The sequence below is a fragment of the Lepisma saccharinum genome, chromosome 10 (assembly GCF_977018435.1).
Source record: "Lepisma saccharinum chromosome 10, izLepSacc3.1, whole genome shotgun sequence".
Lineage (NCBI taxonomy): Eukaryota > Metazoa > Arthropoda > Insecta > Zygentoma > Lepismatidae > Lepisma > Lepisma saccharinum.
In genome coordinates this window covers 32,079,646-32,106,106 of record NC_139238.1, presented here as the reverse complement: position 1 = coordinate 32,106,106, position 26,461 = coordinate 32,079,646, and the positions used below count along the sequence as shown (strand labels likewise).

Sequence of the window (26,461 nt, the reverse complement as noted above, 5' to 3'; positions counted from 1 at the left end):
CCTTGGACGTCCCGGCGGTTTATTCGTCATAGTGCTTCCAGTGTTTTCAAACTTTCTCACTCAATATTTAATTAAATTTGGGCTTGGGACGTCTCTCATTCCTGCCAGGTTATAATGATGCAGGTACAAACGACGCAGAACAAATGAATCATTATTTTTATAAAACGCACGAACACAAAAAGCACGTTGCTGCCCCGTAAAGCGCTCCATGGCAACTAAATATTAACACTGTTGCCAAGTTTGAGATCTATCTCATTTCTCCGTAATGTGCGAATTGCCCCAGAGGGAGGATTCAAAAACGAAAATATTTCTGAGACACCCCTTATTAGATTCTCATAGTGTTCAAATGAGGGGGAAACTTTCTGAACTTTGTATTATAGAAATCAATAAAATTTTGATTGTACTTACACTGTTGTTTGCTGTATAGGGTTGCATATAACAGACGCATATTTAAATTTTGATTCTACATACAAGTATCAAAAATATTTTAGTGTCTCGATGTTCTGAAATCCCTTCCTTGTCTAACACACGCAGAACTTAAACTTACATAAATAAAAATTCTTGTAGAATTACCTAATAAATTATTGCCATCGAATAAGTTCTCGAAGTTCACACGTCCACCCTTAGGAATACCGTTAATGAAAAAATCTTCCATCTTCAAGTAAGTGTTTCCATCCACATTCTCCGGTTTTCCACGGAAACGAACATTAATAGTATTGTTCTCTGCAAAATAATAAACAGAATATGACATAAATATTTACATTCTTAGAAGAACGTTTGCAATATTGTACTTTTTTTTTGTTTACTGTTGACGATATTCTGCTCCTGAAAGAATTGAAAATTTTTAATAAAATAGTGCAGAAATGTCAGAAAATAGTATCATCATGTAAACTTTTACGAGATAACAAAAAATATTTAAATATTGTAATTATTTGTCTTTAAAGTGTAAACAATACATTTATACAAATTGGCTACATATAAATTAATTTACTTTTCTTTGGAATTCAGTCTGTCTATAATTATCCTTTTAGAAAGTCTTATGTAAGGTATTGATTAACAGTTAAAGATTTCATGTTGAAATTAAGCAAAGAGCATAGCACACGCTAAAAGAAGACCCATGTTCTATTCTCTGCGAGAGTTAATTCTAGTGGTTTGAAACCCTGTTGTTTGTTTAAATCCATGTTATGTTAAAATGTACCAATCGGGACTGGGCCTACAGTATAAACAGGGATTCGTATCGCCACGAGCATCCAGAAGGGACCGAACCAGAGGTATCTTGGTTACAAGGCAACAACGCTACCACTACACCATCTGGACCTACAGATTGAAGTGGGAATTACTGTGCAATGTGAGGCCCCCGTGGCGGAGTGGTTAGCACATCGCGCTACGACGCAAAAGGTACCGGGTTCGAATCCCAGCCTGGGTATTTATTTTTATTTATTTATTTATTTATTTATTCCTTGTTTTGGATGGCGAAGTTAAGGCACAAGCCTTTTCTTCCACTTAACCATCTCTACATTACATTTTATAAATTTATTTTTATAGCTAAAACTCTATGTTAAATATATAAAAAACTAAATATTTATGATACCAAGAAATGAAATCTATAAAAAACTAAGAACATTGAGATACCCAAAAAAAAAAGAAAAACACAAGAAAAAATAAAAGAGAAAGACGCAAAAAACATAAAAAATAAAGACAAAAATACATACACACTAAGAAAAGTAAAAAAAAATACACGTAAAACATAAACACACACACAACAAACATACTCAAATGACAGAAAAAGTCGGTGGGTGTTGGTCCTACCAGTTTACACGAAGGTTTAATTTTACTTCCCTGTTTTCAGTTCTGGTAAGTTGACTCCAGAAGATAATTTGTTAATTTTGATTTGAATTGGAGAAGAGAAGAAGAGTTTCTTATGTCGTTGGGGAGGTCGTTCCACGCTCTGGTAGCAGTGACCGTTAAGGAATTTCCATAAAACGTTGTCTTGTGGGAGGGAATGGCCAGCAGAGAGTTGTCTCTCGAACGGGTGGCAAAGGTGTGTGCTGAACTTAGGGGTTGAAATCGAGAAAGTAGGTAGGACGGCTCTCGTGAGTTTACTATTTTGTAGAGCGCTGTAAGAGCGTGAAAGCGACGGCGAGTGGAAAGGTCGAACCAGCCTAGGTCCTTGAAAGCCGGGGTCAGGTGGTCAAAAAATTTGATATTATAAATGTAGCGCACACATGCATTTTGTATTCGCTGTAGACGTCTTGCTAGTTCACCGTTGAGGTCAATATATGTCAAGTCGCAGTAGTCTATATGAGACAGAACTAAGGACTCCACGAGTGTTTTTTTTTACTTCTTGTGGTAAAATATTTTTAAGGCGGTACAGCGAGTGTAATGCTGCGTAGGATTTTTTACATATGGCCTTCACACGGTCACTCCAGGTGAGGTTTTCGTCCACAACGACTCGCAGATCTTTGACCGAAAGTGACAACGAAATGGGGTTTCCTTCGACAAGAATGTCGGGGATGGAGGACTTCTCTGTTGTGGAAATGAGCTGACGTGAGCCAATTAAAATACATTTCGTTTTCTCAGCATTTACTCGCAGACCGTTTGCCTGAGACCACTTGCAGACGTTCATAATATCATCGTTTAGGGCTTTGATGGCCATATTGATGCTTGTTTTAGGGATGAACAAATAACATTGGACGTCATCAGCGTACAGATGGTAATTTGTCGATTGAAAGGTTCCAGATATATCATTTACGTACATGGAGAACAGCAGCGGAGACAGGACGCTACCTTGGGGTACACCGGCTTTCGTCGGCAGCCACGACGACTTATTGTCAGAAACGAATGTGCGTTGCTGTCTGGCTGCTAAATATGAGCGAGCCCAGTCAACAGCGGGTTGGGAAAAGTTGAAATAAAATGACAATTTCGCCAGAAGGATATCGTGGTCTACGGTTTGGAAGGCTTTGCTGTAATCGAGGAGAACTAGCATTGTCAAATATCTCTTATCCATCGCCGACCTTACATCATCCACCACTTTAATGAGCGCTGTGCTGGTGCTGTGATGTGGGCGGAAACCGGACTGGAAGGGGTTTAACAATTTTTTCGATTGCACATAGTTAAAAATTTGCTCGTGAACGATGTTTTCAAATACTTTTGACAAAGTTGGGAGAATACTGATCGGTCGAAAATCTTCAGCTCTTACTGGGTTGGTGATTTTAGGCAGGGGGCGTATGTGAGCGAGTTTCCAAATGCTTGGGAATGTGCCAGTGTACAGGGATGTGTTGAAAATATCTGCAATTGCGGGTGAGATGTGGGTAGCGATATACTTTAACATGTTAATAGAAATTTCGTCTGCTCCGGTTGCATTGGATTTGATTTTATTAATTGTAGTTTGGACCTTTTCATGCGTTATAAAAGATAAATCGAAACTATTGTTGTTGTTGCTTTTATGAACACTTATGGAGTCGATTGTACGTTTCGTAATTTCAGGATTTATACCTGATACGTTTTGGAAGTGGCCATTTAGTTCTTCTGTGGAGATGCCAACAATTTCCTTACTATCACATTTTTTCTCAACGCCGAACATTTTAAGTTTATTCCACAGCGATTTCGGCTGCGATCTGTAGTTTAATAGTTGTCCCGCAAAGCAAAACTTTCTCTTTCGTATTTCCTGCGTGCACCGATTCCGAAGAATGCGGTATTCTTCGAAATAATCGTGTACTGATTCCTGGTTTGCTTTGAGTGTGGACTTATACCGCCTGTAAGCTGCATCCCTACGGGACATCAGCTGCAGAATCTCGGGGGTGATCCACGGGCTGGGAGGTCTCGAAACTCTTTTTCTTTTCACGGGCGCGTGCTTGTTGTAAATATGAAGGATGAGGGAGTTTAAGAGATTCACTTTCTCATCAACTGTTTGAAAAGAGGACACGAGGTGCCATGGCATGTTTCCTGTTTCAATATTCAGGGCTCGAATATCAAGCCGTTTAAAATCTCTGAAGGAGATTACTTTTGGTTTATATTTATATGTTTTCAGAGAATAGGAAAGAAAAATAAGATCGTGCTTCGATATGCCTGGGACTGGAAATTGTCCGAAATTTAGAATTTTTAGTGGGTTGGTTGTTAATATATGGTCAATAAGCGTTTCACTTTGATGAGAACGATGTGTGGCTTTTAACGAACAGGCTGATAGGTTGAGAGACGATAAGGTGTCTTTGTAATTTCGTACTTCCGGCTTGGAGGTCAAGAGGTCGAAATTTACGTCACCAAGGATAATACAATTTTCGTATATCGGTAAAAAATTAGATATTTCTCTTTCGAAATTTTCAAAATCAGTTTTCGGGGGTCGATACACTCCGCTGAGGAGGATTTTTTGGTTGTTTACATTTAGCTCAAGGATCAAATATTCCGAACTACTCGAGTATTCTCCTTGCGAACGAGAGAGGATTTTAACGGGAATGTTTTCTTTTACATATATTGCACAGCCTCCGCCTCTTTTGTTTATCCTGTCGCAACGATAAAGCCTGTATCCCTGCATGCTGACCAGGTGTGATCTGGGATCGACGAAACAAGCCAGCTCTCCGACACTAGAATTGCATCACAAGAAAGAGGGGCAAAAATAGTTAGGAATTCGTCGTAGTGGAACAAAACACTCTGACAGTTGACGTGCGCTGCGTGGAATACCCTTGGGTGTTTGGCTAGCTCCTCCTTCAGTACCGTTACAGCAGGGTGGGAATGGGGAAGAGAAAGCGAGGGAGGGTCGGCAGAGGGTTGGGCGCTGGACTCGACTTCCATTTGGCATAGCTTCATAAAATAGGCCGTGGTTGGGCTTAGTGTTGCCATCTCTTTAAAATAGTTACAAAAACAACTAGGCTGGTCCGGGAGTGAAAATAAGATATGTTATTGGACTTACCAGTACTGAAACCAGGATTCTCTTGCTGCATGTATTGAAGTGGATGACCAAAATAAACTGGAGAACACCCGCATGTTACTTTTAACACTTACACAGATTTGACATGAACGCACACACACTCGTCATAAACACTTGAAATATGATTAAAATACACACGCACACATAAACACATACACTTAAGTACGAAAACACAGAAGAACACACGGATGCAAACACAGTACATAAACTCAGAGATCCAGTACATTTGGTGGCGATTTATGAATGTCCTTCGTTCTCTTTCGTTTCGCTTCCGTCGTTGCAGTTTGCTGCTTCACTTTAGCGCTGTTGGAGAGATTCGAACTCGCGAGCTGTATTGATGCTTGTCCTGCCGTTGCTGCCCTGGATGATGATCCGGCCATCGGACGTCCAGCAGCTCCTCACCCCGAACGTCTCCTTGCCACGGCGGAGAAGTTGCTGCCTCGTTGCCGTCAGGGATTCTGTTATCAGGAGGCCGCTTCCTTTGAGTTTCCTCTTGGCTCTCCACACGTGCTCCCGAGTTTGGTATCTCAGGAACTTCACGATGATCGGACGGTGCCCCTGCTGTACAACTTCGGCCGACGTACGAGTACGTTTGGGGCCCAACCTGTGCAGGCGATCCGCATCGGAGGCACCGAGACTGATGCCAAGTTTCGTGGACAAAGTGTCCATGACAACCTTCATCGTATCTTCGGCTGGCGTTTCCGAGATGCCGTGGAAGAGGAGGCAGTTTCTTCTACTGTACTGCTCAGTGGCGTATATTGCTTCCTCCTGAGACAGCATTCTGTTGTGAAAGCTGTCCATGTCCGAACGCAGCTCCAGTATCTGGCCTTTAAGCTCCTTTATATCTTGCTGGAGGAATTCCAAGATGGTGCTGCTTGGAGTTGTCTCTGCTGTGGCCGTTTTTTCCGTGGACTGAGGAGGTGGCAAGGACTTCAAAGCTTCCGACACTTTGGAGTCCAACTTGCTGATAGTTGCATCCAAGAGGCTGCATCTCTTGTCCAGACTGCTGCTGTTTTTCTTCTTGGAGGTCATTCTCGTCCGAAGGTAGCAACACTGAGTCGGAAGATCGTGGTCACCGCTTGAGAAGAGTGTTCCTCGGGAAAATGCGATGTCTCGTAATTGTAAAAAAGCTTCTTTTTGTGGTTCCCCGCTTCCAATTTGAGAGAGTTTGTTGCTCACATGAGTCAGTGGGGCTCTGGCTACAATTTAGTTCATAGCACAAAATCAGATGTTAGGTTTTGCCAGAGAAATGTGGAAGTGAAATTCCGCACGAAACTACACACAGCCTACCTCGTCCGCCATGTGTCTATATGGTACAATAGGAATCCTAAAAGCCTGCCCAACAGTGTTGCCACAATATGAGGGCACAATTTCCCAAGGGGAAAAATTTCCCATGTTTTCCCTTCACCTAAGCAAATCATATAATAGTAATAAGTATTATTAGTGGTAATCGCAGTAGCTGTAATTATTATTATTATTATTATTAGTGGTGGTGGAAGCAGTAGTAATAAAATTTCCGTCGGTCCATGTCCGTGTGAACAAAAAAATGCTAAATTTTTCACATACATGTCACTTTCATCGCTGCCTGATCAGATGTCCCAGGTTTGGATCCTAGTAAGGAATCCACTTAATCGTTAATCTTCATCGTTACAAAGCGATGTACTTAACAGAAATATAAATAGATACAGGCTATATTCAAGGGAGCAGAAGAATGAACAGAAAATATGAAAGCGGAACTTAACATTAACTATAATAATGTAGACAGATGTCTTAAAATTTAACTGAAATTATGGCATTTTTCATCGAAATTCCCTTTTCCCTTTTGGCTAAAATTTCTGTCCGAATTTCCCTGCAAAAAGGAAATTTCCCCTCATGTGGCAACACTGCTGCCCAATCCTGTTAAAACTTCCATACCCACTACTATCCCTAGGTAAAACAACAAAAGTTAGAAAGACATTCTTAAAAGAACATTACAAACATTAGGAACCCTCACGGGCGAAAGTGAATTTGCATGCTCTTGTGCGGTGGAAAACACATATATTAACAAGATTAACTGAATTTATTAATCGCTGAACTTATGAATAATACACAACAGTTCGAAACGTAAGAGATAATCTTCAATGTCCTCTGAATCTTCGTGGATAGTGTTAAATATCATGTTTGTGTACATATTTATAAATGTAAATCAAAAACATGGAAGCTAATAACTATGAAAAGTGAGTTTTCATATAATTATACTTGATCTGCTTCGGATCACAATGTATCTATGAACGACACAAAGCCCTTGTACGTTTCATGATTATAACTTGTTTCCACGTTAGAAGGAATCTTGATAAATATACATTTACATCACACTATTTTATAAGACTTGGACGGCTTACGCTTACCGTGTTATGCCAAATTGCATCAAACCGACACGTTTATGATTGTTCCAACAGTTTGTTGAAGTGAAAGGTTATTTCATAACAACTGCGCCATAATGTTGTACGATGGAAAACACATATATTAACAAGATTAACTGAATTTATTAAGGAACTCACAAAACAAAGTAACACTTTACATTATAACGAAACTACGAGATCAAATACGCGATAGAAGAATACACTTATTCCGAAACAATGCATAGTTTATTTTTCAGACATTATTATGCGTGATTTCTTGTCCCTGTAGGCTGTAAGTCCACTGCCGGCTTTTCTTTCCAACTAACCTATTGCATTTATTTTAAATGTCTAATTCTAAGGAAAGTTCTTGTCCGGGCATATTCTGATATGACTTTTTACTGAATGTCCTGGAATTTCCCTTTAATATTTTTACGCTACTTTTCAGATTCTCCAGTTGATCGCCACGATGAGGATAAATTTGTTTTTGTTATTTAGCGTCTTCTTACACTTTTGGCTAATCGCGACGAACAGGATGAGTGATGATTAGTTTAAATTGATGAAGGGACACTCACAGCAGGCACGTATCCAAGTGGGAGTTTAGGGGGCTCGAGCCCCCCGAAAGTTTGTGGTTCACAATAGATAAATGAGGTTTTTGGTTTCTTCTGGTGTGAAATAAAATAATGTGACGATAATTTAAGGAGAGAAATAATTACCGAGTCAAGCACGTATCCAAGGTGGGAATCAGGGTGCTCCAGCACCCCCTTCAGGAAATTACGCTACATAGAATTATGTTCATGGCTTCTTGAATAATGTGATGATAATTTTAGAGAAATAATTATCGAGGCAAGACACAGAATGTTCTTATAACGGTCAAATATTGAGTGACAAGTAATTAATCTAATTGCCCGTTAGTAGGAATTAATTGCAATTGGTAATATTAATATCCGTCGCGAATACAGGTGTCTAGCGAACTGCGTTAGCCAGCACTAGCTTGCTCAACCACCGTTTTTCGCCCGAATTCGGATTTACATGCATTCTTATGGGAATAGCAAGAAAAATGCAACTTCTAAACCAATGGACCGAATTGGATGAGATTTTAACCAGCGGAAGACCACATCTTGAAAGTACTGATTCCAAGATTTGAGCCTAATCAGAACAGAACTACGGGAGTTATGATTTATTAAAGATTCATCGTTGAATTGAAAGGGAGACGCTACCCTACTGAGTTGGCCTTGCTTTCCGTGACTGAATACAATAGCGGAAGATTTAATCTAATCTCTGCGCAAGGGGCTGCTACCAGAGGTTAAGGACCGGAGTGAGCATTGACCAGGATAGGAGGACAACGGTCAAAGCACCAGAAACAATAAACAAGCACCTGATCATAGAGGGTAGAGCGTCACCACGTTCAAATCTGGAATAAAAGGGATGATTTGGAATAGCGAGACACAGTTTTGCCTAGAATCGCCACCGGAGTGTGAGCTACGCGCGACCTAGCTGCGAGCTACAATCAGACCCGTGGTCTGGATTTGTTTTTCCTCGAGTGAGTGTTTTAGAGCCATGGAGTAGAGCAGAATAGAACCAGGGGGTCGTTTTCCCCCTCGCCGTCTACGCATCCGTGCACATACGTGTGGTTATGTGAGAATAACGCCAGACACGTCCACCTGTGTCAATCGTCCGAAACAATGTCCTAAGTAGTAAAAGTTAATAACATTTGATGTCCATGTGAAACCGCGAATGGCTCATCGCGTATGTTCGTCTCATCGCCCATCTGTACTTACGAGTGACCGCGAAGAACTGACCTATTATTGCGCAAGTTGTCGTATGGAGTCGACAGTGTACGTGTACCGTCCTGGATGTCCCTGCGAAGTGAACGAGTGAAGCCAGGATCCGATGATGCCAGATGGAGCTGCCGACTGATCCACTTTCGCCAACCAGGATAACCGTGAAGTGCAACACTGGAGTGCGGATGTCTTCCAGAACTGTAGGACCACTTTCACCCAACCCAGGTCAGAGGGAATGCAGCGAAGGTAAGATCCAACCATGTGCGTGTGTGAGAGAGATGACACCTATCTACCGCGAATCTGCGTAAATCAAATCATTGCATAACTTAAATCAGTGCTATGGCACCCCTAGACATCGGTATTCCGGCGGAGTAATCAAATGTTAAAGATGAGAGTTTATGTTAACAGCAAACAATAATTCATTGAAATATATTTATACCTTCAGAAAAGATAGAAGGGGTTCGCACAAAGAACAATTATTCACTTTATACTTAAAATCCTAAACGATAAATTGTAATAGGCAATGTAGCCAAGACATAGCAAGAGTATGGTCAAAGTAGTATAATCTAGCCTTTGTAATTGTCATATTGTCGCCATATGCCATGGAATGAGAGTATGAATGTGAGATCGAGTGAAAGAGGGCAAGATGTACTGTGTATTTATATGTGCTTTAATATATGTGTATATTCAGAAACACCGTAGTATTATGTAACGTCATTTCAGGTATTTAAAATCAAATCCTCCTAGGTTTATTCTCGGTAACTCCGACTGTTAGGCACTTATCCTGACCGTATTATAATTCATGTGATGTTTAATTCGCCCAGCAGGTGAGGCGAGCGATTCTTCGATGTTGCGTTGCTAAGTTCAGCTCAGTTAGTTCAGTTGAGTTAGTTAGTTATTAAATTAGCAGCCCGTAACATTCTATAACCCTGTTATTGTTAATAGCGCGTTTACAAGGTGGGACCAGGGGGCTGGAGCCCCCCTTAAATTTTTTTCAGTTTACACTACATTAAATTAGGTTTTTGCTTTCTTCAATAGGGTGCCGATAATATAAGGAGAGAAATGTACTTACCAAGTCAACACGGAGAATGTTCTATAACCCTGTTGTTCATAATATTGCATTAAACTTTTCTTGCACTTTCAGTGTTGTCGCAGCACTATGCAAAGACTTGTCAGCATTTGGAAGCTGCAAACGTAGCGCCACACGTAGGGCAATTCATTGTAATTTTTTAATCTCTGGACAGCGCGAGAGGGAACGTTCTTCAATAAGACAAGGAGTCGAACTACTGGCAACATTAACGAATCGTTAAATGAGTAAGCATTTAATCATATTGGGAGAAGAAACACTAGATGTGTTGGGAGCGGTAGGGTTTTCACTGTGAATTAGTTGTTGCGAACTGTATTCGAGAAGACTTACTTTGTTTCGTGCCAATATATGACAAGAGTGCGGAAGTTGTGACAGACAATTGTGAACACTTGCGAGTGCTTACACCTCAATATGAATAATTTTGTGGGTTTCAGCTTTTATAAGAACTGGAAACTTGGGAGGACAAAAGCACAGTAGTGGTGTTCAGGCTCGAATCAGAGAGAAATATTCGAGAACTTTCTGCGTCCAGTTGGCAGCCCACAGTTTGAATCTCGCGTTGTCGAGTGGATTGTCCATCTCGTGCAAGTGTAACAGCTTCGTAAAAACACTCAAAGACGCCATAGATGTTTTGATGCCTGATGAGAAGAAATGGACAAACACACATACTGAGATGGTTCCGGCACATAATGTTAATGCATGGAAACAGAGGAGTTGAGTGGTAAAAAATGTTCCGATTTCACGTTCTGAATAATTTGGCAGCCTTGAACAGTGGCGACGATTTTGGGGATAGTTGCTCCCCATTATTTTGCCTTCACACTATGGCCTCTTAATGCTAAGGTTTGTCTATCAATAGAAAGTAAACTTTTCTTGCACGCCCCCACCCCCGTTTTGGAACAAAATTGCCACCACTGGCCTTAAACATACAATTGTGAGGTTCTATCTATACCCCTTAAAAATATGGTGTTTAGCCTCCCCACGAAAGTGACTCGCAGAGAACACCTATGCCCATGCTGGGACTTGAACCGGGAACTTCGGAGGCGAAATCGAAAGTCGACCACTCAACGCCCTCGGCTACCGAGCCGGTGAATGAATTAGATGATGGCTATTGTATAAAGGGTGTCTTTTCGGGAAACATTCAAATAGCAATATTTCTTCCAGGTAATATATCCTAGGAACTTCATTCTTGCGGGCTAACTAGGCTCTGGCATGTGGGCCAACAATCTGTGTATTACTCTGTACTGTTTGTGATCCTCATGCATTTGTGATCATCCCTTCATCCATTTCATCAACTCACCATTCATTTTCATCTTTGCGATTAGCCAAGTGGTAAATTATACATGAAATAAAACAAAAGCAATACAAATACAAAACAAAAATAATGGAACGATTATGCTGTTACGTATTCCTGTATTTAGGCACGTCGTATTTATCAGTCAACAGTCAGAGATTGCTTTTCGGTCGAATGATACTTCTAATAATCGGAGGTAAATGCAAGCTGAGAATTATAATTTGGTCTCTTTTCCACCTGAGTTGAGGATCTAAATTTTTAGATTTTATTTGTAACAATATTTACTGCTGCGAGGAATTAAAAAAAACAACTTACGTCTAATTTCGGCACTGACTTCCTATTCTGTAATAGTTACATTTGTTGTAAGAACATAATACATTCATTTACTTTGTATAAATATTACATTATCCATCGCTTTTCCTAATTAAATCTCATACCATATCCAACACACACATAAAATGTGTTTTACTAATAATACAGTACGCAATTAGAAAAAAAATATCTTGTGAAGCAACACAAATATTTCCTCCCCGATGGCCTAGTGGTAGCGCCGTCGCCTTGTAGTCAAGGGGTCCCGGGTTAGATACCCGGTGTAGGCACACAGTGGTTCAGATCCCACTTTAAACTGTAGGTCCAGTCCCAATTAGCCTTTCTGTGCAAAAAGCGGACTTAAAACACAAATTCAATCAAGCAACACAAATATGAAATATTAAATCTAGTTTTTTTTCTTTATTCGGTTTATTTTACTTCGCTTCTTATGCCACTTTTGGCTAATTGCGAAGATGGGGATGAGTCATGATGATGAAATTGATGAATGGACACTCACAAACATCCATACCCAGGCCGGGATTCGAAACTGGGATCCTTGGCGTCGTAGCGCGATGTGCTAACCACTCTGCCACGGATGCCGGCCATTAAATCTAGGTGGAAAGATTTTTTGCAGTATGTTTGAGTTGAGTTAAACAAATTTCATAATGTGTATTCTCGCGGCATGTATTACAATGTGTACTAATACAGGGCTAAGGTCTACCTACCGACTGCCGGCCTCACTTCCACCTGCCGAGGCAAGAGATCATCCAACCTGTTACGAGGTGACGTGTGGTCAGCACGACGATCCCCTAGTCATTTTTGTAAGTTTGCACGACCGGATTACACTACTCATTCGTAGCTCTCCAATTTCCTCCGAATGGTGGGTGGCCACCGGTCCAATACACAGTCCGAAACCTCAGAAGGAAAGTTGTTACGCTTCCCCTAGGAGACTCGAACCTGTGCGTTCCGTAACCATAGCCCAAAGCATGACGTCTTAGACCGAACGGCCACGGTGTGCGACTAAATATGCACTAAGTTTTAAAAGCAAAATACATTCCGCGCATTTCAACATGCCATGAATGAATATAGGGATTATGATTCACAATCTCGGCCACTTATGAAGGTGATGTTAGCACCACGTTCCGGCCTCCAAAATACTATTTATTTTAGACCTCTGGTGAACCTCAAAGCAGTTTTCATACAAGGACGTTGCTGAGAAAATCTCCCTCGGTACCAACCACCCTGGGAACAGAATCCTCGTCTTCAGCGTGACAGTCAGATTATTTACCGACTGAACCAACGAGGCTTTTTAAAGCACACATAAAATAAATTAAAGCATTATTTCTCAACAAACGCACATAAAGTAAAGTAACACAGTGCAATTGTTAATTAGTGTTGGCTACCTACTTGATGTTCAAAGTATTATTTTCGCGGGCGATGTTTCAGCTTCAAAGCTAATAAATCTTATCTTCCATTCAATAAAGCAATACTTAGAAACTGAGTTCCGATTGTGTAATGGTTTTTGAAAGTTGCATACGTGTTGATACGGAAGGCGAGTGTGGAAGTAAGGCCAAAGGCGCAACCACGAATTTTTGTCTGGGGGGGGGGGTAAGTACCAGGATAAACGTACCAATAATAGTAATAATTATAACATTAATAATGGCATTATTATTACTAGTGGTAGTAGTAGTAGTATCAAAAACGTTATCCTCATAAATTACGCAAAGGGGGGTAGATGTCTGTGGTAAAGCATTTATTTTGAACAAACGATTTGAAATATTTTTTTAACACCAGCAATTTTACATTAGCTAATAATTGAAAACAAGCACAAAAACTGTATTTTTGAGTGGCAGAAAATGAATGATAAATGCATGCCGAAGATATTTTTTTTGTACATATAACATGTATAACTTTTATGTACAACATATGTTTTACACATATGCAACATGGAGCGACATAAAATAAGAAAATACATATACAAGATGCTAGCGCTAAATTATGTACGTATTCAAAGTTTATTCAATAACATAACCCTATAGCTCTACAGCACCATGGCGGGCCTCGGCTTACCTACAGACTGCTGGTCTCCCTCCCACACTGTTCCGCCGTCACCTGTTATACGTGGAGGTCTCAGACCAGTGTTGGGGTGACGGGTGATCAGCCCGACGAACCCCCAGCCGTTATTGTAGGTCTTCTTGACCAGGTTACGCTCACTCACTCGGAGCTTCCCAATTTCCTCACGATGGTGGGTTGCCACCGGCCCTATACGTAGGACGAATAAATTCCGACCAGAGCCGGATTCGAACCTACGCCGTCCCGCAGCGAACGATCTCAAGACGAGTGAACGCCTTAACCCGCTCGACTACGGAGGAGGACTTATTCAATACATATATAAAAAGATATTATTTAAATACATTACATTACATTACACGAAAAAATTATATTGCGAGCGAAGTGAGAATGAAAATTTTTAGACCCAATTTTTGTAATTTAAAACAATATTGATTTAATAGGGAGGAAATAATATCATATGGCGCCAAGGCATTCTCTCTTTCACAACTTTTTTTTTTAATTTAGATCATTTGGCGCCCATGGCCGACTCCCGCCGCCCCCTAGCTACGGCTCTGAACTTGACGAGACTGAGAAAAACAGGCATTGCAAGAGAAGCAAGCAAGCAAGCAATGTATTTTTATTAGTATAAAATTTGAAATAGAAGTGGACAATTGCTCCTCTGCGCCCCCTGTAGGTGTCCTTGGCTATCAATGTTTGCCCCTCCTAGAATTGACTTCCGTCGAAGGTTGGGGGCAATGCCGCCTGCCCCCCCCCCTCCCTGTGGTTGCACCACTGAGTAAGTCCGAAATTGGAGGAACAAATCGAATCAATCCTGCTTCAGCAACTTGTTTTTTGAGAAGGGATGGTTAATTTATTCCAGGCGATTTTCTTCTATTATTATTGCACGTGGCAAAAGCACAAACAGGGTGATTTGTACTCATTGTACCCGCATTCAAGAAAAGGTGTGTATAAGTAAGAAATCGACCCATTTATCTGAAGCTTCCGTATACGCTAACGAAACAAGTTCCATTCTGTCCTCTTAATGATGTCATAGCGTGCACAGGATCATGGGAAAAAATCTCGGAACCTCGGGAATGGCCTACCTAATAAAGGTACCTTGCTACGTTCTATTCCAGGTTCTATTTGCACAGACTCTTGTCTAGCAACAGTAGCTTGCTTCTTCTTCGTCTAGGAGGCAGCACTACACATGCGTCTTAATTTTTCAAGTCATAATGTTCTTTTAAGAATGTATTTTTAACTTTTGTGGTTTTACCTAGGGATAGTAGTGGGTATGGAAGTTTTAACAGAATTGGGCAGGCTTTTATGATTCCTATTGTACCATAGTTATTCCTATATTCTTTATCCTTGTTTTTAATTCAATTTGACGTAGCTATGAGGCAATCTCGCTAGTCAAGAAGGAACCTGATGAAGGGAACAGTTGATTCCTGAAACGTCGTTTGGAAATTTTACATACTCACTAATCGTAAGTAAAATAAGTGCAGTATTTTTTTTTAAATATTTTCGTTTTAAATATTTTTTTGGAATACTTATTATTTCATAAAAAATTCACACATTTGCAATGAATGATTCCAACTCACCTGAAATATCATTTGACTCATCAACTTTCTTCAAAGTTTGCACAACCTTGTCTCCATCCACATTCATGCTGTACGTCTCAAGCAAATTGAAATCATCAGCCATAAACGTTTCCTTCTCGTCCAATGGAGCCAAAATCCTTCCGTTACTTATCACTCCCCTTGCACCAGGCTTTAGTTTCTACACTCAGTCAGAATACAGCTGGTGGATTTTCAAAAACTCCTCTCCGGCATTTTGAACAGCAGCATCCAAGCCTGATAAATCAGCTCCCTTTGAAAACAAAAGAGGAAAACATAACAATAAAGGAGAGTTAAAATTGTCAAAACCATTTGCGACACATTTAATGAACATTTATAAGATCTGCACATTCTTGATTTTGGCCACAGTGGAGTTAGTGAGATCAGAACTTCAATGTGGCCACTTCAACCTCCATGGTGGCAACCAAGTATGGATGAGAGATCCAGAGTTACTTCTGCGGAGATATTGAATGAACAAGTTCTACAATGAAAGGTACTCATCTGGACATGTTGTAGGCTTTGTTATCCTATATTTCATGAAGTTTACTTGGCTTCTGCAGGGCTAGATTTGGAAAGAGGATGACGTACATGCGGGAGACAGCAGAATTGAGAATATTAAAAATAGGTGAACCTACAGTTTAAAGTGTGATCCAAAACACTATATGCCTCCACCGGTACCCCTCGATTACAAAGCAATGATGTTGATCCCTATGCCATTAGGGAGACCCTCCAAATGGTTGTGGTACTACATGTAAAAGGATTATTCCATGTCAAATCAACAAATGGTTTGAACGTTGACATCTCAGAAATTGTTAATTTTTGGTACAGTGCTAGTACCAGTAAAGTTGACAAAAACTGCCAAATTTCAGATTTTTTGGGTTCATAGTTTTTGAGTTATTGACTTTCAAAAAAGCAAAAATCCAATAATTTGACAACATTTTGAAATCTTTAAACAGCTGTAGATCAAACACTATTTGACCCATGGAGCTCAAAAATTTGCTAAATTTGTTGACTTCCTTGTTAAAACCATAAGTATAAGCTGAGTGGTTGATGTTGTGGGTGATGATTTTGGGACTAGAAATAATATGGACATTTATATTAATATTTATCACTTTTAATGATAACGTATTGGTTTTGTTTTATAAACAATCCTCATCATACTAATAGAACATTAAATTATATATTTTTTCCCTGGCCTTACATTTATCTGCATTTAAGTTTTATCATCTTGGTCGCCTGGTTTCAGTGTGTATGCTCTGATAACTTATTTTTTAAAATCCCATGGAACATTTCTTATATAGATGGTGATAAATCTGTCACGTACCAATAATAGTAATAATTATAACATTAATAATGGCATTATTATTACTAGTGGTAGTAGTAGTAGTATCAAAGACGTTATCCTCATAAATTACGCAAGGGGGGGTAGATGTCTGTGGTAAAGCATTTATTTTGAACAAACGATTTGAAATATTTTTTTAACACCAGCAATTTTACATTAGCTAATAATTGAAAACAAGCACAAAAACTGTATTTTTGAGTGGCAGAAAATGAATGATAAATGCATGCCGAAGATATTTTTTTTGTACATATAACATGTATAACTTTTATGTACAACATATGTTTTACACATATGCAACATGGAGCGACATAAAATAAGAAAATACATATACAAGATGCTTGCGCTAAATTATGTACGTATTCAAAGTTTATTCAATACATATATAAAAAACATATTATTTAAATACATTACATTACATTACACGAAAAAATTATATTGCGAGCGAAGTGAGAATGAAAATTTTTAGACCCAATTTTTGTAATTTAAAACAATATTGATTTAATAGGGAGGAAATAATATCATATGGCGCCAAGGCATTCTCTCTTTCACAACTTTTTTTTTTAATTTAGATCATTTGGCGCCCATGGCCGACTCCCGCCGCCCCCTAGCTACGGCTCTGAACTTGACGAGACTGAGAAAAACAGGCATTGCAAGAGAAGCAAGCAAGCAAGCAATGTATTTTTATTAGTATAAAATTTGAAATAGAAGTGGACAATTGCTCCTCTGCGCCCCCTGTAGGTGTCCTTGGCTATCAATGTTTGCCCCTCCTAGAATTGACTTCCGTCGAAGGTTGGGGGCAATGCCACCTGCCCACCCCCCCTCCCTGTGGTTGCACCACTGAGTAAGTCCGAAATTGGAGGAACAAATCGAATCAATCCTGCTTCAGCAACTTGTTTTTTGAGAAGGGATGGTTAATTTATTCCAGGCGATTTTCTTCTATTATTATTGCACGTGGCAAAAGCACAAACAGGGTGATTTGTACTCATTGTACCCGCATTCAAGAAAAGGTGTGTATAAGTAAGAAATCGACCCATTTATCTGAAGCTTCCGTATACGCTAACGAAACAAGTTCCATTCTGTCCTCTTAATGATGTCATAGCGTGCACAGGATCATGGGAAAAAATCTCGGAACCTCGGGAATGGCCTACCTAATAAAGGTACCTTGCTACGTTCTATTCCAGGTTCTATTTGCACAGACTCTTGTCTAGCAACAGTAGCTTGCTTCTTCTTCGTCTAGGAGGCAGCACTACACATGCGTCTTAATTTTTCAAGTCATAATGTTCTTTTAAGAATGTATTTTTAACTTTTGTGGTTTTACCTAGGGATAGTAGTGGGTATGGAAGTTTTAACAGAATTGGGCAGGCTTTTATGATTCCTATTGTACCATAGTTATTCCTATATTCTTTATCCTTGTTTTTAATTCAATTTGACGTAGCTATGAGGCAATCTCGCTAGACAAGAAGGAACCTGATGAAGGGAACAGTTGATTCCTGAAACGTCGTTTGGAAATTTTACATACTCACTAATCGTAAGTAAAATAAGTGCAGTATTTTTTTTTAAATATTTTCGTTTTAAATATTTTTTTGGAATACTTATTATTTCATAAAAAATTCACACATTTGCAATGAATGATTCCAACTCACCTGAAATATCATTTGACTCATCAACTTTCTTCAAAGTTTGCACAACCTTGTCTCCATCCACATTCATGCTGTACGTCTCAAGCAAATTGAAATCATCAGCCATAAACGTTTCCTTCTCGTCCAATGGAGCCAAAATCCTTCCGTTACTTATCACTCCCCTTGCACCAGGCTTTAGTTTCTACACTCAGTCAGAATACAGCTGGTGGATTTTCAAAAACTCCTCTCCGGCATTTTGAACAGCAGCATCCAAGCCTGATAAATCAGCTCCCTTTGAAAACAAAAGAGGAAAACATAACAATAAAGGAGAGTTAAAATTGTCAAAACCATTTGCGACACATTTAATGAACATTTATAAGATCTGCACATTCTTGATTTTGGCCACAGTGGAGTTAGTGAGATCAGAACTTCAATGTGGCCACTTCAACCTCCATGGTGGCAACCAAGTATGGATGAGAGATCCAGAGTTACTTCTGCGGAGATATTGAATGAACAAGTTCTACAATGAAAGGTACTCATCTGGACATGTTGTAGGCTTTGTTATCCTATATTTCATGAAGTTTACTTGGCTTCTGCAGGGCTAGATTTGGAAAGAGGATGACGTACATGCGGGAGACAGCAGAATTGAGAATATTAAAAATAGGTGAACCTACAGTTTAAAGTGTGATCCAAAACACTATATGCCTCCACCGGTACCCCTCGATTACAAAGCAATGATGTTGATCCCTATGCCATTAGGGAGACCCTCCAAATGGTTGTGGTACTACATGTAAAAGGATTATTCCATGTCAAATCAACAAATGGTTTGAACGTTGACATCTCAGAAATTGTTAATTTTTGGTACAGTGCTAGTACCAGTAAAGTTGACAAAAACTGCCAAATTTCAGATTTTTTGGGTTCATAGTTTTTGAGTTATTGACTTTCAAAAAAGCAAAAATCCAATAATTTGACAACATTTTGAAATCTTTAAACAGCTGTAGATCAAACACTATTTGACCCATGGAGCTCAAAAATTTGCTAAATTTGTTGACTTCCTTGTTAAAACCATAAGTATAAGCTGAGTGGTTGATGTTGTGGGTGATGATTTTGGGACTAGAAATAATATGGACATTTATATTAATATTTATCACTTTTAATGATAACGTATTGGTTTTGTTTTATAAACAATCCTCATCATACTAATAGAACATTAAATTATATATTTTTTCCCTGGCCTTACATTTATCTGCATTTAAGTTTTATCATCTTGGTCGCCTGGTTTCAGTGTGTATGCTCTGATAACTTATTTTTTAAAATCCCATGGAACATTTCTTATATAGATGGTGATAAATCTGTCACGTACCAATAATAGTAATAATTATAACATTAATAATGGCATTATTATTACTAGTGGTAGTAGTAGTAGTATCAAAGACGTTATCCTCATAAATTACGCAAGGGGGGGTAGATGTCTGTGGTAAAGCATTTATTTTGAACAAACGATTTGAAATATTTTTTTAACACCAGCAATTTTACATTAGCTAATAATTGAAAACAAGCACAAAAACTGTATTTTTGAGTGGCAGAAAATGAATGATAAATGCATGCCGAAGATATTTTTTTTGTACATATAACATGTATAACTTTTATGTACAACATATGTTTTACACATATGCAACATGGAGCGACATAAAATAAGAAAATACATATACAAGATGCTTGCGCTAAATTATGTACGTATTCAAAGTTTATTCAATACATATATAAAAAACATATTATTTAAATACATTACATTACATTACACGAAAAAATTATATTGCGAGCGAAGTGAGAATGAAAATTTTTAGACCCAATTTTTGTAATTTAAAACAATATTGATTTAATAGGGAGGAAATAATATCATATGGCGCCAAGGCATTCTCTCTTTCACAACTTTTTTTTTTAATTTAGATCATTTGGCGCCCATGGCCGACTCCCGCCGCCCCCTAGCTACGGCTCTGAACTTGACGAGACTGAGAAAAACAGGCATTGCAAGAGAAGCAAGCAAGCAAGCAATGTATTTTTATTAGTATAAAATTTGAAATAGAAGTGGACAATTGCTCCTCTGCGCCCCCTGTAGGTGTCCTTGGCTATCAATGTTTGCCCCTCCTAGAATTGACTTCCGTCGAAGGTTGGGGGCAATGCCACCTGCCCACCCCCCCTCCCTGTGGTTGCACCACTGAGTAAGTCCGAAATTGGAGGAACAAATCGAATCAATCCTGCTTCAGCAACTTGTTTTTTGAGAAGGGATGGTTAATTTATTCCAGGCGATTTTCTTCTATTATTATTGCACGTGGCAAAAGCACAAACAGGGTGATTTGTACTCATTGTACCCGCATTCAAGAAAAGGTGTGTATAAGTAAGAAATCGACCCATTTATCTGAAGCTTCCGTATACGCTAACGAAACAAGTTCCATTCTGTCCTCTTAATGATGTCATAGCGTGCACAGGATCATGGGAAAAAATCTCGGAACCTCGGGAATGGCCTACCTAATAAAGGTACCTTGCTACGTTCTATTCCAGGTTCTATTTGCACAGACTCTTGTCTAGCAACAGTAGCTTGCTTCTTCTTCGTCTAGGAGGCAGCACTACACATGCGTCTTAATTTTTCAAGTCATAATGTTCTTTTAAGAATGTATTTTTAACTTTTGTGGTTTTACCTAGGGATAGTAGTGGGTATGGAAGTTTTAACAGAATTGGGCAGGCTTTTATGATTCCTATTGTACCATAGTTATTCCTATATTCTTTATCCTTGTTTTTAATTCAATTTGACGTAGCTATGAGGCAATCTCGCTAGACAAGAAGGAACCTGATGAAGGGAACAGTTGATTCCTGAAACGTCGTTTGGAAATTTTACATACTCACTAATCGTAAGTAAAATAAGTGCAGTATTTTTTTTTAAATATTTTCGTTTTAAATATTTTTTTGGAATACTTATTATTTCATAAAAAATTCACACATTTGCAATGAATGATTCCAACTCACCTGAAATATCATTTGACTCATCAACTTTCTTCAAAGTTTGCACAACCTTGTCTCCATCCACATTCATGCTGTACGTCTCAAGCAAATTGAAATCATCAGCCATAAACGTTTCCTTCTCGTCCAATGGAGCCAAAATCCTTCCGTTACTTATCACTCCCCTTGCACCAGGCTTTAGTTTCTACACTCAGTCAGAATACAGCTGGTGGATTTTCAAAAACTCCTCTCCGGCATTTTGAACAGCAGCATCCAAGCCTGATAAATCAGCTCCCTTTGAAAACAAAAGAGGAAAACATAACAATAAAGGAGAGTTAAAATTGTCAAAACCATTTGCGACACATTTAATGAACATTTATAAGATCTGCACATTCTTGATTTTGGCCACAGTGGAGTTAGTGAGATCAGAACTTCAATGTGGCCACTTCAACCTCCATGGTGGCAACCAAGTATGGATGAGAGATCCAGAGTTACTTCTGCGGAGATATTGAATGAACAAGTTCTACAATGAAAGGTACTCATCTGGACATGTTGTAGGCTTTGTTATCCTATATTTCATGAAGTTTACTTGGCTTCTGCAGGGCTAGATTTGGAAAGAGGATGACGTACATGCGGGAGACAGCAGAATTGAGAATATTAAAAATAGGTGAACCTACAGTTTAAAGTGTGATCCAAAACACTATATGCCTCCACCGGTACCCCTCGATTACAAAGCAATGATGTTGATCCCTATGCCATTAGGGAGACCCTCCAAATGGTTGTGGTACTACATGTAAAAGGATTATTCCATGTCAAATCAACAAATGGTTTGAACGTTGACATCTCAGAAATTGTTAATTTTTGGTACAGTGCTAGTACCAGTAAAGTTGACAAAAACTGCCAAATTTCAGATTTTTTGGGTTCATAGTTTTTGAGTTATTGACTTTCAAAAAAGCAAAAATCCAATAATTTGACAACATTTTGAAATCTTTAAACAGCTGTAGATCAAACACTATTTGACCCATGGAGCTCAAAAATTTGCTAAATTTGTTGACTTCCTTGTTAAAACCATAAGTATAAGCTGAGTGGTTGATGTTGTGGGTGATGATTTTGGGACTAGAAATAATATGGACATTTATATTAATATTTATCACTTTTAATGATAACGTATTGGTTTTGTTTTATAAACAATCCTCATCATACTAATAGAACATTAAATTATATATTTTTTCCCTGGCCTTACATTTATCTGCATTTAAGTTTTATCATCTTGGTCGCCTGGTTTCAGTGTGTATGCTCTGATAACTTATTTTTTAAAATCCCATGGAACATTTCTTATATAGATGGTGATAAATCTGTCACGTACCAATAATAGTAATAATTATAACATTAATAATGGCATTATTATTACTAGTGGTAGTAGTAGTAGTATCAAAGACGTTATCCTCATAAATTACGCAAGGGGGGGTAGATGTCTGTGGTAAAGCATTTATTTTGAACAAACGATTTGAAATATTTTTTTAACACCAGCAATTTTACATTAGCTAATAATTGAAAACAAGCACAAAAACTGTATTTTTGAGTGGCAGAAAATGAATGATAAATGCATGCCGAAGATATTTTTTTTGTACATATAACATGTATAACTTTTATGTACAACATATGTTTTACACATATGCAACATGGAGCGACATAAAATAAGAAAATACATATACAAGATGCTTGCGCTAAATTATGTACGTATTCAAAGTTTATTCAATACATATATAAAAAACATATTATTTAAATACATTACATTACATTACACGAAAAAATTATATTGCGAGCGAAGTGAGAATGAAAATTTTTAGACCCAATTTTTGTAATTTAAAACAATATTGATTTAATAGGGAGGAAATAATATCATATGGCGCCAAGGCATTCTCTCTTTCACAACTTTTTTTTTTAATTTAGATCATTTGGCGCCCATGGCCGACTCCCGCCGCCCCCTAGCTACGGCTCTGAACTTGACGAGACTGAGAAAAACAGGCATTGCAAGAGAAGCAAGCAAGCAAGCAATGTATTTTTATTAGTATAAAATTTGAAATAGAAGTGGACAATTGCTCCTCTGCGCCCCCTGTAGGTGTCCTTGGCTATCAATGTTTGCCCCTCCTAGAATTGACTTCCGTCGAAGGTTGGGGGCAATGCCACCTGCCCACCCCCCCTCCCTGTGGTTGCACCACTGAGTAAGTCCGAAATTGGAGGAACAAATCGAATCAATCCTGCTTCAGCAACTTGTTTTTTGAGAAGGGATGGTTAATTTATTCCAGGCGATTTTCTTCTATTATTATTGCACGTGGCAAAAGCACAAACAGGGTGATTTGTACTCATTGTACCCGCATTCAAGAAAAGGTGTGTATAAGTAAGAAATCGACCCATTTATCTGAAGCTTCCGTATACGCTAACGAAACAAGTTCCATTCTGTCCTCTTAATGATGTCATAGCGTGCACAGGATCATGGGAAAAAATCTCGGAACCTCGGGAATGGCCTACCTAATAAAGGTACCTTGCTACGTTCTATTCCAGGTTCTATTTGCACAGACTCTTGTCTAGCAACAGTAGCTTGCTTCTTCTTCGTCTAGGAGGCAGCACTACACATGCGTCTTAATTTTTCAAGTCATAATGTTCTTTTAAGAATGTATTTTTAACTTTTGTGGTTTTACCTAGGGATAGTAGTGGGTATGGAAGTTTTAACAGAATTGGGCAGGCTTTTATGATTCCTATTGTACCATAGTTATTCCTATATTCTTTATCCTTGTTTTTAATTCAATTTGACGTAGCTATGAGGCAATCTCGCTAGACAAGAAGGAACCTGATGAAGGGAACAGTTGATTCCTGAAACGTCGTTTGGAAATTTTACATACTCACTAATCGTAAGTAAAATAAGTGCAGTATTTTTTTTTAAATATTTTCGTTTTAAATATTTTTTTGGAATACTTATTATTTCATAAAAAATTCACACATTTGCAATGAATGATTCCAACTCACCTGAAATATCATTTGACTCATCAACTTTCTTCAAAGTTTGCACAACCTTGTCTCCATCCACATTCATGCTGTACGTCTCAAGCAAATTGAAATCATCAGCCATAAACGTTTCCTTCTCGTCCAATGGAGCCAAAATCCTTCCGTTACTTATCACTCCCCTTGCACCAGGCTTTAGTTTCTACACTCAGTCAGAATACAGCTGGTGGATTTTCAAAAACTCCTCTCCGGCATTTTGAACAGCAGCATCCAAGCCTGATAAATCAGCTCCCTTTGAAAACAAAAGAGGAAAACATAACAATAAAGGAGAGTTAAAATTGTCAAAACCATTTGCGACACATTTAATGAACATTTATAAGATCTGCACATTCTTGATTTTGGCCACAGTGGAGTTAGTGAGATCAGAACTTCAATGTGGCCACTTCAACCTCCATGGTGGCAACCAAGTATGGATGAGAGATCCAGAGTTACTTCTGCGGAGATATTGAATGAACAAGTTCTACAATGAAAGGTACTCATCTGGACATGTTGTAGGCTTTGTTATCCTATATTTCATGAAGTTTACTTGGCTTCTGCAGGGCTAGATTTGGAAAGAGGATGACGTACATGCGGGAGACAGCAGAATTGAGAATATTAAAAATAGGTGAACCTACAGTTTAAAGTGTGATCCAAAACACTATATGCCTCCACCGGTACCCCTCGATTACAAAGCAATGATGTTGATCCCTATGCCATTAGGGAGACCCTCCAAATGGTTGTGGTACTACATGTAAAAGGATTATTCCATGTCAAATCAACAAATGGTTTGAACGTTGACATCTCAGAAATTGTTAATTTTTGGTACAGTGCTAGTACCAGTAAAGTTGACAAAAACTGCCAAATTTCAGATTATTTGGGTTCATAGTTTTTGAGTTATTGACTTTCAAAAAAGCAAAAATCCAATAATTTGACAACATTTTGAAATCTTTAAACAGCTGTAGATCAAACACTATTTGACCCATGGAGCTCAAAAATTTGCTAAATTTGTTGACTTCCTTGTTAAAACCATAAGTATAAGCTGAGTGGTTGATGTTGTGGGTGATGATTTTGGGACTAGAAATAATATGGACATTTATATTAATATTTATCACTTTTAATGATAACGTATTGGTTTTGTTTTATAAACAATCCTCATCATACTAATAGAACATTAAATTATATATTTTTTCCCTGGCCTTACATTTATCTGCATTTAAGTTTTATCATCTTGGTCGCCTGGTTTCAGTGTGTATGCTCTGATAACTTATTTTTTAAAATCCCATGGAACATTTCTTATATAGATGGTGATAAATCTGTCATGTACCAATAATAGTAATAATTATAACATTAATAATGGCATTATTATTACTAGTGGTAGTAGTAGTAGTATCAAAGACGTTATCCTCATAAATTACGCAAAGGGGGGTAGATGTCTGTGGTAAAGCATTTATTTTGAACAAACGATTTGAAATATTTTTTTAACACCAGCAATTTTACATTAGCTAATAATTGAAAACAAGCACAAAAACTGTATTTTTGAGTGGCAGAAAATGAATGATAAATGCATGCCGAAGATATTTTTTTTGTACATATAACATGTATAACTTTTATGTACAACATATGTTTTACACATATGCAACATGGAGCGACATAAAATAAGAAAATACATATACAAGATGCTAGCGCTAAATTATGTACGTATTCAAAGTTTATTCAATACATATATAAAAAACATATTATATAAATACATTACATTACATTACACGAAAAAATTATATTGCGAGCGAAGTGAGAATGAAAATTTTTAGACCCAATTTTTGTAATTTAAAACAATATTGATTTAATAGGGAGGAAATAATATCATATGGCGCCAAGGCATTCTCTCTTTCACAACTTTTTTTTTTAATTTAGATCATTTGGCGCCCATGGCCGACTCCCGCCGCCCCCTAGCTACGGCTCTGAACTTGACGAGACTGAGAAAAACAGGCATTGCAAGAGAAGCAAGCAAGCAAGCAATGTATTTTTA

General features: G+C 38.4%; 1 protein-coding gene across 1 annotated transcript in view; it reads right to left on the bottom strand.

Moving 5' to 3' along the window:
• The window catches only part of LOC145994310 (protein takeout-like), a 376,069-nt gene that overhangs the window by 2,870 nt on the left and 346,738 nt on the right, over positions 1-26,461 (bottom strand). The window contains exon 6 of the mRNA XM_083130413.1: positions 574-723. Coding sequence (XP_082986539.1) covers positions 574-723 — 150 coding nt within the window. The remainder of the gene's footprint in view (positions 1-573; positions 724-26,461) is intronic.